Consider the following 14,200-nt stretch of genomic DNA (forward strand, 5'->3'; position numbering starts at 1 on the left):
GATCAGCATCAGCACCAACACAAACTCGTTCTCACCACATAATGTTAAAGAGACATCACATCAGTATTAAATATTCTACTGGGATGTTGGATATTTAATGAATATGAACCCAGCTTAACTCATCAGTTGCCTGTTGGCCTCATGTCAGTTTGCCTTGTATAAGTCTCTTGTCAAAGCGCTCCTTTATTCGCTAAGGTTCCACAATGCTTTGTGCTGTCCACACACAGAACAGTCTTGAGGGTCTGGCAAGAAGCTCCACCCTGTGGTGCAACTAGGTACTGCAGCTCATCTACAATAGCTGATGTGTGTATTATGGAGAGATACGTTATCAGCAGATGCTAAGTATTTCATGACTCACCTTGGATCGTGAGCCAAAAGTACTTTATGGAGGCGTCCTTAGTTTAAACCCCTGCAACCATTTTGTTTCTATATGATTGTTAATCTTTCTGGAAGCTCAGACAACTGAATGTTAGATTACAACAGGTCGAAGTGTCTTCAGATGTCAGTAGTGGTGCTCTGTATTTCAGGCAAGGCATCAGTTCTTCAATGCTGCAGGAAACTTTAACTTACACTGTGTTTTTCTGTTTGTTTATTTTCCAAGGAGAGCAGCACAGATGTGCACACTGACCACAAACTGAACGCCTGCCAAGAAGATTGCCCTATGCCGGGTTCAGTCCAAGTTCCTGAAGTCGTCCACAAACTTAAAGTCCTTGAGATCAGGCTCCACAGAATTCAGGTGTAATCTCTTGTTTAGTGTCTTCGTTAATGTTGCACTCCATTGATCATGTTTTAATCATCCCTCTATTTCTATTTTCTGACGAGGTTTCCATAATTTCTACTACAAAGTAAAAATAAAGGGTCAGCAAGTGCAGTGCCTGTGAAGAGTATTCACCCCACTTAGAAGTTTTTCCCCTGTTATTGCTTTTAATCCAGTAAAGAATGAGTGACCAAGGGCGATAGAAGTGAGAGAGGTCACCAAAACACCAAATAGGATCTCCAAGTTTTAGCAGCTGAGATGGGAGAGACTGTTGACACAACTGTTGTCTGTTTTTCACCAGTCAAAGCTTCATGGGAGATGTCAAGTGGGGCCTAGTTATTTGAGATCCCAGGAGCAACCACCACCTAAATAAAAGCTTTAAGCAAACCAATGAAAAGTTAAAATGAGAAACTGTATAAGTTAACCACATGATTATGCTTATGCTTGATGCAAGAATGATTTTAATAGGCTGATATATATTCTGAAATGATGATTGCTATAGAAGAGAATGATTTAAAATACGTTATTTGATCATGTAAGAAGAATGATTTAAAGAAGTGATTCAGTGTAACTGAGTGAGTTTTGAATGGAAGTAATCTGTGCTGTTCTGAGCTGTATGCAGACAGGATGGGAAAAGCAGAAGTCTCCTCAGAAATGAGGAACTTGGAGTTTCCACAGGATGACAGGATGGGCTCAGGCCTACATTGTCATGACAACTGAAGTGTGTGTAACAAGTGGATGTGTTAACAGAAAAGATGGAAAGAATGATGTATGCGTGATAGGAAGAAGGTTGTGTCTTAAACCTATGAATTAATTACCTGGGCGTACCTATTAGTTAGAATTGTGTGTGAAAATGTGTATGTGCTAAGCTGAAGTCGAGCTAGGGTATAAAACCCAGAGACACAGACACTGAATTGGGAGTTCTCCCCCGGAGGGGAGAGATGCTGCTCGCCGGAGCTGCCGGGGAGCATCGCCAGAGTTCTGAAGAATCTTCACCGGACCCTTTTGCCCAAGAGACGTGAAGACAACGCGGGACTTAGGCTCCAGAGTTCGCTGAGAACATCGTTGGAGGCAAAGTCTTTGTCTGACTTTGTTCAACAAGCGAGGACCACACTCTGCTGAAAGGAGAGTCCTGAGAGGTCTGCAGTTGTCCAAAGAGATGAAGAGAGGCAAGCACCCATGGCATCCAGAGAGGCACAGGAGGCAGCAGCAGAGGGCTGCTCCACTCCAGGGGCTGGAGGACCCAGTGACCCACCACAGCCTGGTGAGACGGGGGCTTTCCACCACCACCATCCGACTGAGAAGACAGCTGAGACGCCCGCACTTGTGTTCCAGCTGCTACTAAAGATAACTGCCAGACCAACGATTGGCTTTCGGGACCTCTCCACTCCCCCTGCCTATGAAGAACACCCTCCATCCACAAAGAAGACTTCGTACCGAGTCTGCTGGTCCACGAAGGAGTTCAACTAGACGCAGGTGAAGACCGGGCGTGGCAGCTAAGGCCTGGCTGTCCGCTCTCTCTCCTAAATTTACTAATTAGAGAAGATTCTTAGGTACGCTCAGCTTAGTTTAGTTTAGTTAGAAATAATCAGAAATAATTAAATTGTTTAATCATGAATTGATGCTGTGCCCTTGCTAATAATTGCTTAATAAAACGCTATATTGCATTTAAAGAGAAGTCTAATGAAATGATTATGATTCACCTATTCTGCACAGTGGTAAAAAGTTAAGCTGATTGTGTGCATTAAATCTAATGGTTCTTAAAGGTTACTTTAATCCAACTAGTTATTTAAACATTACCCCTGAGGTTAGTTTTCCAAACCTCTAAAACGAACCTAGGAATATCAACAAGTGCCACAGTTTTAAGAGGAAAGCTGTCGTTAACAAACATGATCAATAAATCAATTCTGCTACTTAGGAGGGCTGCTTAGTAAGAGAGTATTTATTGGAGTAAGAGGGGTAAGACGTTTGGAAGAAGACAGTTAGGACCTAGGCGAGTATTCCTCGACACCAGCTTAATTATTCTGCTGAAACCTGTTAGGTGGAATACTAATAGGCAGATAGAATCTAACCCTTTAAACGGAGAGCTGGTCCTGATTTAACCTGAGGCAAGGGTTAAAGAAGGCTATACTGACCGACAGTATTGACTATGTATGTATGTATTAGACTATGTATTATGCTAGCGGCAACAAATGTTGCCATGCTTACATTTACTCTTCTTATGAGCAAAAGATGCATGCAGGCATAAAATTCTTATTATATATCAGTAGGAGACCCTTTAAAAAATTGTATGTACAAAATATCTCAATTATATCTGTTAAGGTATTGAAATAAATTCTTCTTGTACAAGTTTGAGGCAGACATCTCCTTCCATCGGAGCAGGCAAGAAGTAAAGAGGCCTAGTCATGTGACCATTCACACTAGTTACATGACGCAATTGATGCAATTTAGAGGAGACAACCTATTCTTTGATTTTAAAACTTGCATTAGCTGTTCAAAGCCAAAACAACACTTTTAGAGAATAAAAATTAAAAGAAAAATGAGCGGCAACAACTGTTGCCACTCATTGATGCAGGTGCTCCAGGTGCATTTCTCATCTCTCCGCCGTTAAGGAAGTGGCTGTGAACCGTCAGGAGTAAGATCAGCATCCACGTCACTCCTGTCCAGGCCCCTCCTTGTTGACCGTTGCTAACCGGCATCGCATCTCAGGGACCCACTCTGCTTGGCCCTTGATCTCCACGGCTGCTCAGATCCCCAACATCACCTTATATGGATTCCCCTAAGAGAAAGAGATTCTTTCCAAAGACTTGATTAGTACACAATCATTACACTTAAAACAATGAATGGGCTCCTCCGATGGTTCAGGGACCTGCAAATGAAATTGTCTTAGTATCTCAGTTAGACGTTTCACATACTCAGCCATTCATTCCTCGGTCCATAGCAGAGTGACTGTGTGTGGTCAAAGTTGCATTAGCTACTGTGAACATAGGCTGACCCATGAGAACCTCATGGAGGCTCAGTCCTGTGGTCAAATTTGCAGTGCTGAGGATTGGATGCAGCACAATTGGCATAATTAGGAGAGCATCGTGCCATTTTAACCCTGTTTTAACATGTTTTCACATTTTTCTTTGATAGTAAGATTTAAATCTTCCTAACTATCCTTCTTTGATAGTATAATGAATTCATATCTGTGGAGACCTTAATGTTTCTGCTAAGCTGTAAATCCTGGTAGAACCATTGTGATTTTGTTGATTGATCTCATCTATCCCTCCTTTTCCAACACGAGTTGGACCGCATACGGCATAAAACATGGAAGAGAGAATGGAGATGAACACCTAACCCAAACAACTCCTAGATATCCGTATGACATCATCAATGAGTGTGTAACTCCCATATTTTACTGAACAACACTCCTATTTTTCAGCTGGAAAGAGAATTTCTGCACAATGCTTTTCCTCAACAAACACCAAAACAATGACAGAAACAATCATATATTTCAGTAATTCAGTATGAAAATCAAAATTCTAATCGTCTTAAGTTCCATATTCAGCTGAAAGGAAAAACCGAATTCCCCTCTTCAGTCATCTGTTCCTCACACAATGTTAAAGTTCACATACAGCGTGGTGAAGTCAGAGGTCCAGTGTTCATTCATGTACACTCTTTTATTCATAACAACGGATTTACTTTAAGATACCAATAACAATTTTTTTTTAGGACCGGAGGTGACCCTTAATGTTATTCTCAGTTCTGTTAATGCTATGCTGTGATGTCTCTCTTCATCTCAGGTGTCTCATGTTCACTGTGAGGATCTTCTGAGTGAAGCCAACAGAAGGAAAACCTCATCTGGTTGTGAAGGAGACTGAATGGACGACATCCTCAGTGAACCACTTCCTGTTCAGCTTTCACTTACAGAAGGACAGACCAACTGTTTAAGCAGTTTATTATTCTCTGTTCTTAGTATTCACAGGTTCCATTTATAACTTTTAACTTCATGCACCGGCATTTGGGATGTCGTAAACTAACAGCTGAGGGGACACCTCAGTCGTGAGAAAGTGAATCATTTTTCCCCAACACAGAGTACATGTTGCTATTATTCATATCAGATATGCAGCATTAAAAGAACATTCAGGTCAACAGCTTCATTATTTCCTTTATTATACATTTAAAAACTACATTCTTTAACAATTTTGAACTGTAAAGATGTTTAAACACATGAAATAATGTGTTGCTGACATTGATGTATAAAAACTGAACAGTCACAAGACAAGTTGTATTCTGAAGAGAGGAGCTGAATCTGCAGCATTATTGTTATTAATGGAAGGATGAGGAGGACATCAGTGATGAAGGAGAGAAGACTGTTCAGACAACCACAGCTGGATGTTCATGTTCTCTGGAGCTCTCAGTCCATCAGACCAGATGTTCCCAATGATCCAGAACAAGACTGGAAGGAAAAGACACGAACAGTGAGAAAAAGATCTCCAAGGTTCTTTCATTCCAACTGATGGAACATTAAATATCAGAGTGAACACACCAGGATATGAATGGATCACAATAGAGTGTTGCGTTTTGTCCTATCTTTTAATCTTATGGAAATGTTTGTTTTCCTGGTTGAGGCCACAGAACATTTTACTGCCTTAGATGGACAATAAAGGTTATTCTGTTTGATTCTAATGTATCATTAGCATTAACGTGAGCTCCACAGTTATCTGATCGTACACTGTTAGAGAGAAAAAAACTGAAGCAAAGAACAGAGATATGAACTCAGAACTGAACTGAGAGATTAACATTCATCAGTAACAGTTCTGTGAGGAACAGAAACGTAGATGTATTTATATCTGTTGATTCAAACAGCAGTTATTGATCCATTATGATTGATCAGCTGTGACCTGCAGGACACTTAGCTACAGCTAACAGTTAACTAGTTTATGACACTGACTAACCTGATTTAGCATCAGTGTTAATACTAAGTCAGGAAACCTGGCTTCAGATTTACAGAACAATTTTAAAACACGATGTTAGAACATGTTTATATTCAGGCAGCTCTCTCTCCAGTGACCATGTCTGCTTTGTGTCTCCAGCACTGTATGTTCGTTTCATAACCACACAGTCTGATGTTAACTTACAGTAACTTCACTGCTTTATGTGTGATGTTGTCCAGATGTGGAGAAGACTACAACTAGTTACAAAAATGGCTTTCCTGTGGAGTTTAGCTCGACTTTTGGAAGCTAACATTGTTAGCAGCAGCAGCCTCGGTAAACAGCAGAAGTCCGTAAATGAGGGCGGGACAGGAAGTCCTCGGCTGTCAGCCAGTCTGACCAATCACTGCTCTCCGGCTCCGCCCTTGCTGTCGTCACTGGCTCCAAAAATCGAGGATGTCAACAAGGAAGAGGCTTCATTTTCTTCAGTGCCGAAATTAACGGGGACGTCACGGGTGCTACGTCCATCTTTATATACAGTCTATGGTTTATGAGTCTGTCCTGACTGACCCATGCGGACGTGGATTTGTGCCGGAAACTGGTGAAGACGGACTGTGAGCTGCTGCTGAGCCGCTTCCAGCAAACACAGTCCGTCCGCTTCGAGGTCTTCTTCGGCATCTGGAGGGACAAGAACTTCTCACACATCTTCTGGTAGGTTCACGCTCACAACCTCTCTACATTTTCCCCCACAGCTTCGTGAACTGTCTTCAACCAGTTTATGGTTTGGTGTCTTTCTTTGTGTGGGAGCTGAGGTCAGTTCAATGAGAGCTCAAGACTTTCAGCGCACAGACTGATCAGCTTCAGTTACATTAAAGCCTCTTGGAGATTTAATCTAAAATGATCATTTTCTCAGTGAACTGAGATGGTGCTCATAATTTACCTGCAAAATATATATTTTTTAGTCTACTTGAACTTCAACATTATCACTTCAACATTATCATCAGAGTACTTTTATAATGTTTATAGGAAGCAGTTAATGCGTCTCCTGCTGCTCTGACGGTTGAACTAGGAAACAGATTAAAGGGGAACTTCGGTTTTTTTCAACCTGGGGTCTGTTTCCATATGTAATTTCATACATGTGAGTGATGGAGAAATTAATTTTCGACATAGCTCCAGTATTTAGCCAGGCAGGCAGCTTAGCAGCTCAGCTAGCGAAAAGTATGGGGCAGCTGGCCCCCCCACGTCAAAGTCCGCCCTAACGTGCTTTTGCCCCACACTGACCGGCTCGGATAGTCTCAGTGAGTGTCCCACAACATACTAGAGATGAGAAGTGAACGAAAACCTCCACATTACCTGGCGATCGCTCTTTGTTGTGGTCTGTATCCAAATCTCAGGACGCCAGAAACCAAATCTTGTTCCGAAATTGCGCGATAGCTCGCGCCAAAACACCGGTTTTTGGCGCGCGATTTCGGAACGAGAATATTAAACAAGTTAATTCTGTTGTCTGTGTTTTGCAGTTTATTTCAACAAACAACATTTTGAACAACATGTTAAAAAGAAAATGTTCAGAAAATTCACAAACAAAGCAAAAAAGAAAAAAGAAATGACTTTTTCAAACAGTATTCTCCAAGCACTTAATATTCTCTTGAGACTGACACTTGAGATAATGTTGTATGTAAAAATTGTGCCTTATGAAGGAAAGCAGCATAGTAAAGTAGCAGTTTTGTTGTGGTTGGTGTTGTTTTGAGTTCTTGTTAAATCTACTGAAGAGATACAAATTATTAAAAGTTATTAATAATACATGTACTTGATTTTCATGATTTTTCCCCTTTAGACAAAAATAAATCTTTGCAGTTATAGTGATGTGGTATTGAAACATCAACACAAAAAAAATCTGACTTGAGGCACTTTATAAAATGCTTTAAGTTTTGGCCAAGTAAGGTTTTACATTTGAGCAACAATAAAATAGTGGGTTCATAATGGGCATTATTTCCACCAGATGACCTCATATTTGCTCTGAATTAATAGAATCTCATATATATTGTGTTTTAGTGAGTTTTAAAACACATTTAAATACGTTTATTCACACTATAAATTGGATCTTAGAAGTTTAGGCTCAGGATTTTTTCTCACTTTAAGCTCTGCAAACATGACGAGCTTAATGCTATGTTAGCTTTAATCAGGCTACAACTGAGCAGCTAGCTCGGTAAACATCACTAATGTTAAAGCTAATATTTACTGTTCTTCTCTGGTCAACGCACACAGATATAAACTCCACCAACATCTGGAATGCATGGCACACATTATATCTGACATTAAAGCTGCATATAAAGTGCATTAAAAGCGGCACCGATAAGAAAATAAACTCTTACCGAACAATCAGAGTCCTTTCAGTGTCTGCTGGTAGAATCAGCCGAAGGTACAAAACTGGTTAAAACAAGTCAACAGGCAGAAAAACTGTCTGTGGTGTCAAGTGGAGTACAAATGTTGAGGTCCCAGAAGCAACCAGGCCTTAAGGTAACAGAGGTTCTACGCAGATAAATAAAGATCTAATGACAAAACATAAGTTAACCATATGATTATGCTTACTGAAGTATAAACTCTAGACTGTTGATTTGATGGAATAATGATTAAAATGACTTTCTATATGTTTAGACTAGGAAAGAATGATCAAAAGAAGTGATTATCTATAACTGAATGTGTTTTGAACTGAAGTAATCTCTTGCGCTGTGTACGTGCAGAAAAAAGCAGAATCATGCATGAAGACATCACTGGGGAAGTTTGGGGAATTCCAGAGTGACCGGCTGTGTTCGGGTCTAATTCCAAATATGGCTATGATTTCCTCATCCAAATGTATGTGTAATCTGTGTATGTGCTTAAAATCATGATTACTGTGTAACTGGTGTATGTGTTAAATGGATAAAACTGTGTGTAAACCTTATGATTTAAAGAGAAGATTTATGGATTTCTTAAGATTCACCTTGTCAAGTAAGATGCAGATGTTGAGGTCTCAGAGAGCACTCAGGCCCACTTAAGCCTTAAAGTAACGAAAAGGTTTTGAAGCAGACAAATAAAGATCTAAAGAAGAAACATTATAAGTTAACCACATGATTATGCTTGCTGAAATATATATATTTTTAGAGTGTTGATTTGATTAAAGTAACGATTCAGATGATTTATTATGTTTAGATTAAGAAGAATGATTTAAAGAGTGTTTCTGTGTAAGGTAATCCTTGTTTAGGCTCTGTGTGTGTGTGTGTGTGTGCAGGCCTTAAAAAAAGCAGAAGTGCAGAAAACAGTAGTCACCATGACTCGGCAGCCACGGTGACACAGCAGAAAAAAGAAAAAAGGAAAAAAGGGAAGTTTGGGAAAACCCAGAAGGGCCTGTTGAAATGTGTGTGTGTTAACCACAGAATGTGAACACTGGGTATTTGCTGTAACACCATGACTTCTGTGTTGCTGCTGTATGTGATAACAAGTTGATTGCATGAGTTAGACGGTGTCGAGGGCGTACCGAGCCAGATATGTGTGTAGAGGAGAGAGAATAAAAGCGCGGTACAACAAGCACAGAATGGGAGATGTTCGCCGGAGCTGCCAGAGGAGCTGCAAAGGGAACTTGGCCAGAGTTCTGAAGATTTCTTCGCCGCTTCTATTGCCCCAGAGACGGGAAGACTACGCGGGACTTCGGCTCCAGAGATCGCTGAGGACATCGTTGGAAGCAAAGTCTTTTTCTGACTTTGTTCAACAAGCGAGGACCACACTCTGCCAAACGGAGAGTCCTAAGAGGTTCTGCAGTTATCCAGAAGAAACCAATAGAGGGAAGAACCGACAACACCCAGAGAGGCAAAGGAGGCAACAGCACTGGGCTGTTCCCCTCCCCGGGGCTGGGAGACCCAGTGACCCACCACAGCCTGAGCAGACGAGGGTTCTCCATCACCACCATCCAACAGAGAAGACAGCTGGGGCGTAAGCACTAACGTTCCAGCCGATTCCAGAGATAACTGCCAGACCACGATTGGCTTACGGGATTCCTCCGCTCCCCCTGCTGAAGGAAGAAATCCTTTTGTCCGCAAAGAAGACATCGTACCAAGTCTACTGGACAACTGAGGACTTTTCCCAGACGCAAGTCAAGACCGAGTGATACGGTAGTGGCCACGCTGTTCGCTCTCTCTCCTAAATTTACTGATTAGAGAAGATTGTCAGGTACGCTCAATTTAGTCATTTTAGTATCATTTTTAATCAGGAATAATTAATTGTTAATCATGAATTGATGCTGTGCCCTTGCTATATTTGCTTAATAAAACGCTTTATTGCATTTAAAGAGAAGTCTAATGAAATTATCATAAACCACTGATTCTGCATAGTGGTAAAAAATTAAGTTGATTGTCTGCATTCAATCTAATGGTTCTTAAAGGTTACTTAGTCCAAATTGAGAGTGTTTAAACATTACCCCTGAGGTTAGTTTCTTCCAAACCTCTAAAACGAACCGAGGAATAGCACCAAGTGCATGCCGTCCTTAGAGGGAAGCTGCCGATAACGAACGTGATTGATAGATCAATTCTACTACTTAGAAAGGCTGCTTAGTGGGATAGCATTTATCAGTTAAGAGGGGTGAGACGTTGGGATGCAAGGCAGTCAGAACCTGGGCGAGTGTCCCTCGACTCCAGCTTAATTATTCTGCTGAAACCTGTTAGGTGGAATACTAATAGGCAGATAGAATCTAACCCTTTAAACGGAGAGCTGGACCAGACTTAACCTGAGGCAAGGGTTAAAGAAGGCTAGACTGGCGAACAGTCTGGATGGGATCTGTAGTGACTTTGCACATGCGCGATTCATCTGCCGTCTGGCCGTGGAGTGATGTGCGTGCGTCTCCTCTTATCAGACACTGGAACTGCTGTGGGGTTACTGGAGTGACAGCCTGTGTTTTGGGACGGGCAGGAGCTCACAGCAGCACCTCCTGCTTGTTGAGGACAGTAATTGCAGAGTGACCCGAGTTTTCCTGTCAGTCTCCAAAATGGCAGATTTGTCGCTCGTCGCTTTTGACTAAAGTCACTAGGACGCTTTGGAAGTCGCTAGATTTCGCGAGAAAGTCACTAAGTTGGCAACACCAGTCTATGACCGCGTGCCTGGGCTTGCCGTAAGGCACGTCGGTGACGTAAAATACTGCCGTAAAGCGTGTTTTGCGACACTGCGATATAAATGATAGATCTTCACATGAAATAATAGACATTTTCTATCGTCCAGACGATATCTATCGTCATATCACCCAGCCCTAGGTGTTTTTGGCACTTGTGTGTTGGTTTCATGTTTGGAGCCAGACGCTACGTCCATCTTTATATACAGTCTATGGTGGTATCCTAATGAAGATGTGTTTGATGTCACAGGTGATTGACAGGAGGAGGAGAGTCTGACGGAGGAGCAGAGGAACGTTGTCACCCATTTTGTCTGAGCTCAGCAACGGAGGAAAAATGGATTCTTCACAAAACGTGAGAAACATCACTGTAGTATGATCATCATTAATTTCTGATTTGGAATGTCTGAAGTTCCTCCAGTTGGATCGATGATCCAAGCAAAGCCAGGTCACGTTGGCTGGAGAGATGAAGCTCTGCAGAGGCAGCTCAACAGAGGATAAAATGGTGGACAGCGAGGAAGCTGTTTATTTTTGTTTAATGTCAAATTAACTGCTATTAAAACATTATGTGAATGTGTTTCATGGTGATGTAGATAATGTGGGAAATATTCTCTTATTTCACATTTAATCAATATTCTATTATGTTCTATTTAGTTATTTCGATCGATCATAACCCAATTGATCAGCATATAATCACCTTTAATCGCAACTCATCATAATCAAACTATATTACTAAGCTGGTTCTTATTCATATAATCTTTATATAATCGCATTTAACCACAACTTCCCATAACATAGTTAAACTGTATTATTGTGTTATTTCTTATAAACTTTGTTACTTGTGTGCTCATGATGTGTTACCACAGCTTTGACCTCTCACACCCAAAAAACAGAGGAGACAGCTCAGACATTTAAAACACCACATTAACCACAAAAATAGCGTTCCGCTGCAGTGAAGATCTCAAGATAACAAACACACCTGTGAGGCGTCGCTTACAGAAATAGACATGGAACAAACGGTTCGATTCATTAAAGATTGAAGTTGCTTTATTTCAGAGAAAAATTGGCTCGGTGTACCTGCAGAAGCACATGTATGCATAAGAGGTAATGAGAGGTCAAGAAAAGAATCATGCACAAAGGGCAACGCTTAAAGAATCAAATTGTGAGATTTCTTAAAAGGAAACTGTTAAAACATTGCAACAAAATATAATATTTGAAGAATAAATAACATGTAACACTTAACAGAAACCAACTCCAGCAATATTATAAATAAACAGTTAAAAGAAGATGAACAAAGAAAACTGTGCATTGATAATAAAGATAAACTAATAAGTCTGCCCTATCAGTGGTTGAATAATTATTAAATAAGTTATATTTTATCACTTAAAACTAGGTTAAACGAACTGACGGATAAAAACTTAGTCTGAGCACAGACAGACAAAGAGAAGCTCATCCTTTCACAAGAAACCACACCTAAGTTACCTTGTAACCTAAAACACACACACACACACACACACACACACACACACACACACACACACACACACACACATGTTTGTACTTCTATCTTAGTGAGGACATCCATAGGCGTAATGCATTTCCTAGAGCCTTACCCTAACCTTAACCATCACAACTGATCGCCTAACCCTAATCCTTACCCTAACCCTAACCAAACCTCAATTCATACCTGTTCTCTAACAAGTCTTCACCCTCAAACATGGCTGTTTCAAAGTGAGGACCGGCCAAAATGTCCTCACTTTGTAAAAATGTCCTCACTTTGATAGTTAAATGCAGAAAATGGTACTCACCACGTAGCAAGTACAAGAACACACACACACACACACACACACACACACACACACACACACACACACACACACACACACACACACACACACACACACACAATCTTGTACTTCTATCTTAGTGAGGACATCCATAGGCGTAATGCATTTCCTAGAGCCTTACCCTAACCTTAACCATCACAACTGATTGGCTAAACTTAATCCTTACCCTAACCCTAACCAAACCTCAATTCATACCTGTTCTCTAAAAACAAGTCTTCACCCTCAAACATGGCTGTTTCAAAGTGAGGACCGGCCAAAATGTCCTCACTTTGTAAAAATGTCCTCACTTTGATAGTTAAATGAAGATGGTCCTCACAATGCAGCAAGTACAAGAACACACACACACACACACACACACACACACACACACACACACACACACACACACACACACACACACACACACACAAGTACTCTGATTACAGGATGAAGACAGAAGACATCCAGCAAAACTTCCTTAACTTAGGCCAATCAGATATTCGCAGATCTCCGTTTAAAAACTTCTGTATAGTGTTACGACAGGCATTCTCATCTTTGTGAAGAGCTGCATGCAGGACTTTACTTAGATAACTGTTGTGAGCTAGATCAAAGGAGAATCTGCATGCATGCATTGTTGATTATCCAGTGCTCACTAAATATTCTTAAGTGAATATTTTTTGAGATATGAGTCTTCATTGTTTCCTGTGTGTTTCCTCAATAACATCTCAAGAATCCGTCATAACAATAAGTAACTCAGGAAAAGTCTTGTTTTTCAAGCCAGGTGTTCAGGAAGGAAAGGATCAGTGTTTTCTTTGGAAGATAATAACACTTCTGGGGATCGTAAGTTTGCAGGCCTTTTTCCTTCTCCAGAAATTCAGACAGTTGAAACCAGAAGTTTACTTACACTGTATAAAATGACACGAAAACATTGTTTGTTTTTTTTAGCAATGTCTAACATCAAATCAAATGACGCTTCTCCTGTTTTAGGTCATTGAGGATTGCCAAAATGATCTCCGTTTGCTAAATACCAGAATAACGAAAGAGAGTGATGCGATCTTTAGGGCTGGACCCAAATATCCAGATATCTGGTTGTGATGATGGTATCCGGATATTAATTTTGAGATCCGAATATTCGGCCCCACCCCGCGTCGGACGATGTTGCGCGAACAGTGTTCGTCTTGTGATTTCGCCCGATGTGTCCCCCGTCGGGTGTTCCTATAGGAACCGATCCTAACATTCGCCTCGCCAACACGCCAACAAAATGGACCGCGGCGCTTATCGGGAATTATCCGTCGGAAGGCAGTTGATTAAATTGTGAGGGTGCCCGAGTCCCATCAATTCCTGGTGCTCGCTACATTTACATTTACGTCATGCAATTCGGTATCTGTACACAATGTAAACATGCACAACACACAACTGTGTTCAGCCCAAGGTAAATTTTTATTAAAAATTTCATCTGTCGGAAGTGATCCGACGACTGAGCAGTCTTGGCCAAGTACTGCGCTCTCTGAGTGCTTTTCTTGTTTCACAGTTGCATTTAAATCACTGCCTCTGTTTGTGTCTTTGTCTG

General features: G+C 41.0%; 1 protein-coding gene and 2 long non-coding RNA genes across 52 annotated transcripts in view; 1 reads left to right on the forward strand and 2 right to left on the reverse strand.

The window, feature by feature from the left end:
- The window catches only part of LOC127532133 (zinc finger protein 665-like), a 123,124-nt gene that overhangs the window by 22,209 nt on the left and 86,715 nt on the right, over positions 1-14,200 (forward strand). For 5 of the 50 annotated variants that reach the window (XM_051943108.1, XM_051943127.1, XM_051943125.1 and 2 more), the window contains one exon: positions 602-736. The exons of 39 other annotated variants lie outside the window; for them this stretch is intronic. In XM_051943108.1, the coding sequence (XP_051799068.1) occupies positions 602-736 (135 nt within the window). Of the gene's footprint in view, positions 1-601; positions 5,423-14,200 lie in introns of those variants that run through there. 6 more of the 50 variants (XR_007939397.1, XR_007939396.1, XM_051943139.1 and 3 more) reach the window with 5 other exon arrangements.
- LOC127532136 (uncharacterized) lies at positions 4,890-6,029 on the reverse strand. The gene is made up of 2 exons (XR_007939402.1): positions 5,881-6,029; positions 4,890-5,198 (listed from the first exon to the last, which is right to left on the reverse strand). It is a non-coding gene; the product is annotated as an uncharacterized LOC127532136 (long non-coding RNA).
- LOC127532140 (uncharacterized) lies at positions 12,293-14,195 on the reverse strand. The gene is made up of 2 exons (XR_007939405.1): positions 12,835-14,195; positions 12,293-12,479 (listed from the first exon to the last, which is right to left on the reverse strand). It is a non-coding gene; the product is annotated as an uncharacterized LOC127532140 (long non-coding RNA).

The sequence above is a fragment of the Acanthochromis polyacanthus genome, chromosome 22 (genome assembly GCF_021347895.1).
Source record: "Acanthochromis polyacanthus isolate Apoly-LR-REF ecotype Palm Island chromosome 22, KAUST_Apoly_ChrSc, whole genome shotgun sequence".
Classification (NCBI taxonomy): domain Eukaryota; kingdom Metazoa; phylum Chordata; class Actinopteri; family Pomacentridae; genus Acanthochromis; species Acanthochromis polyacanthus.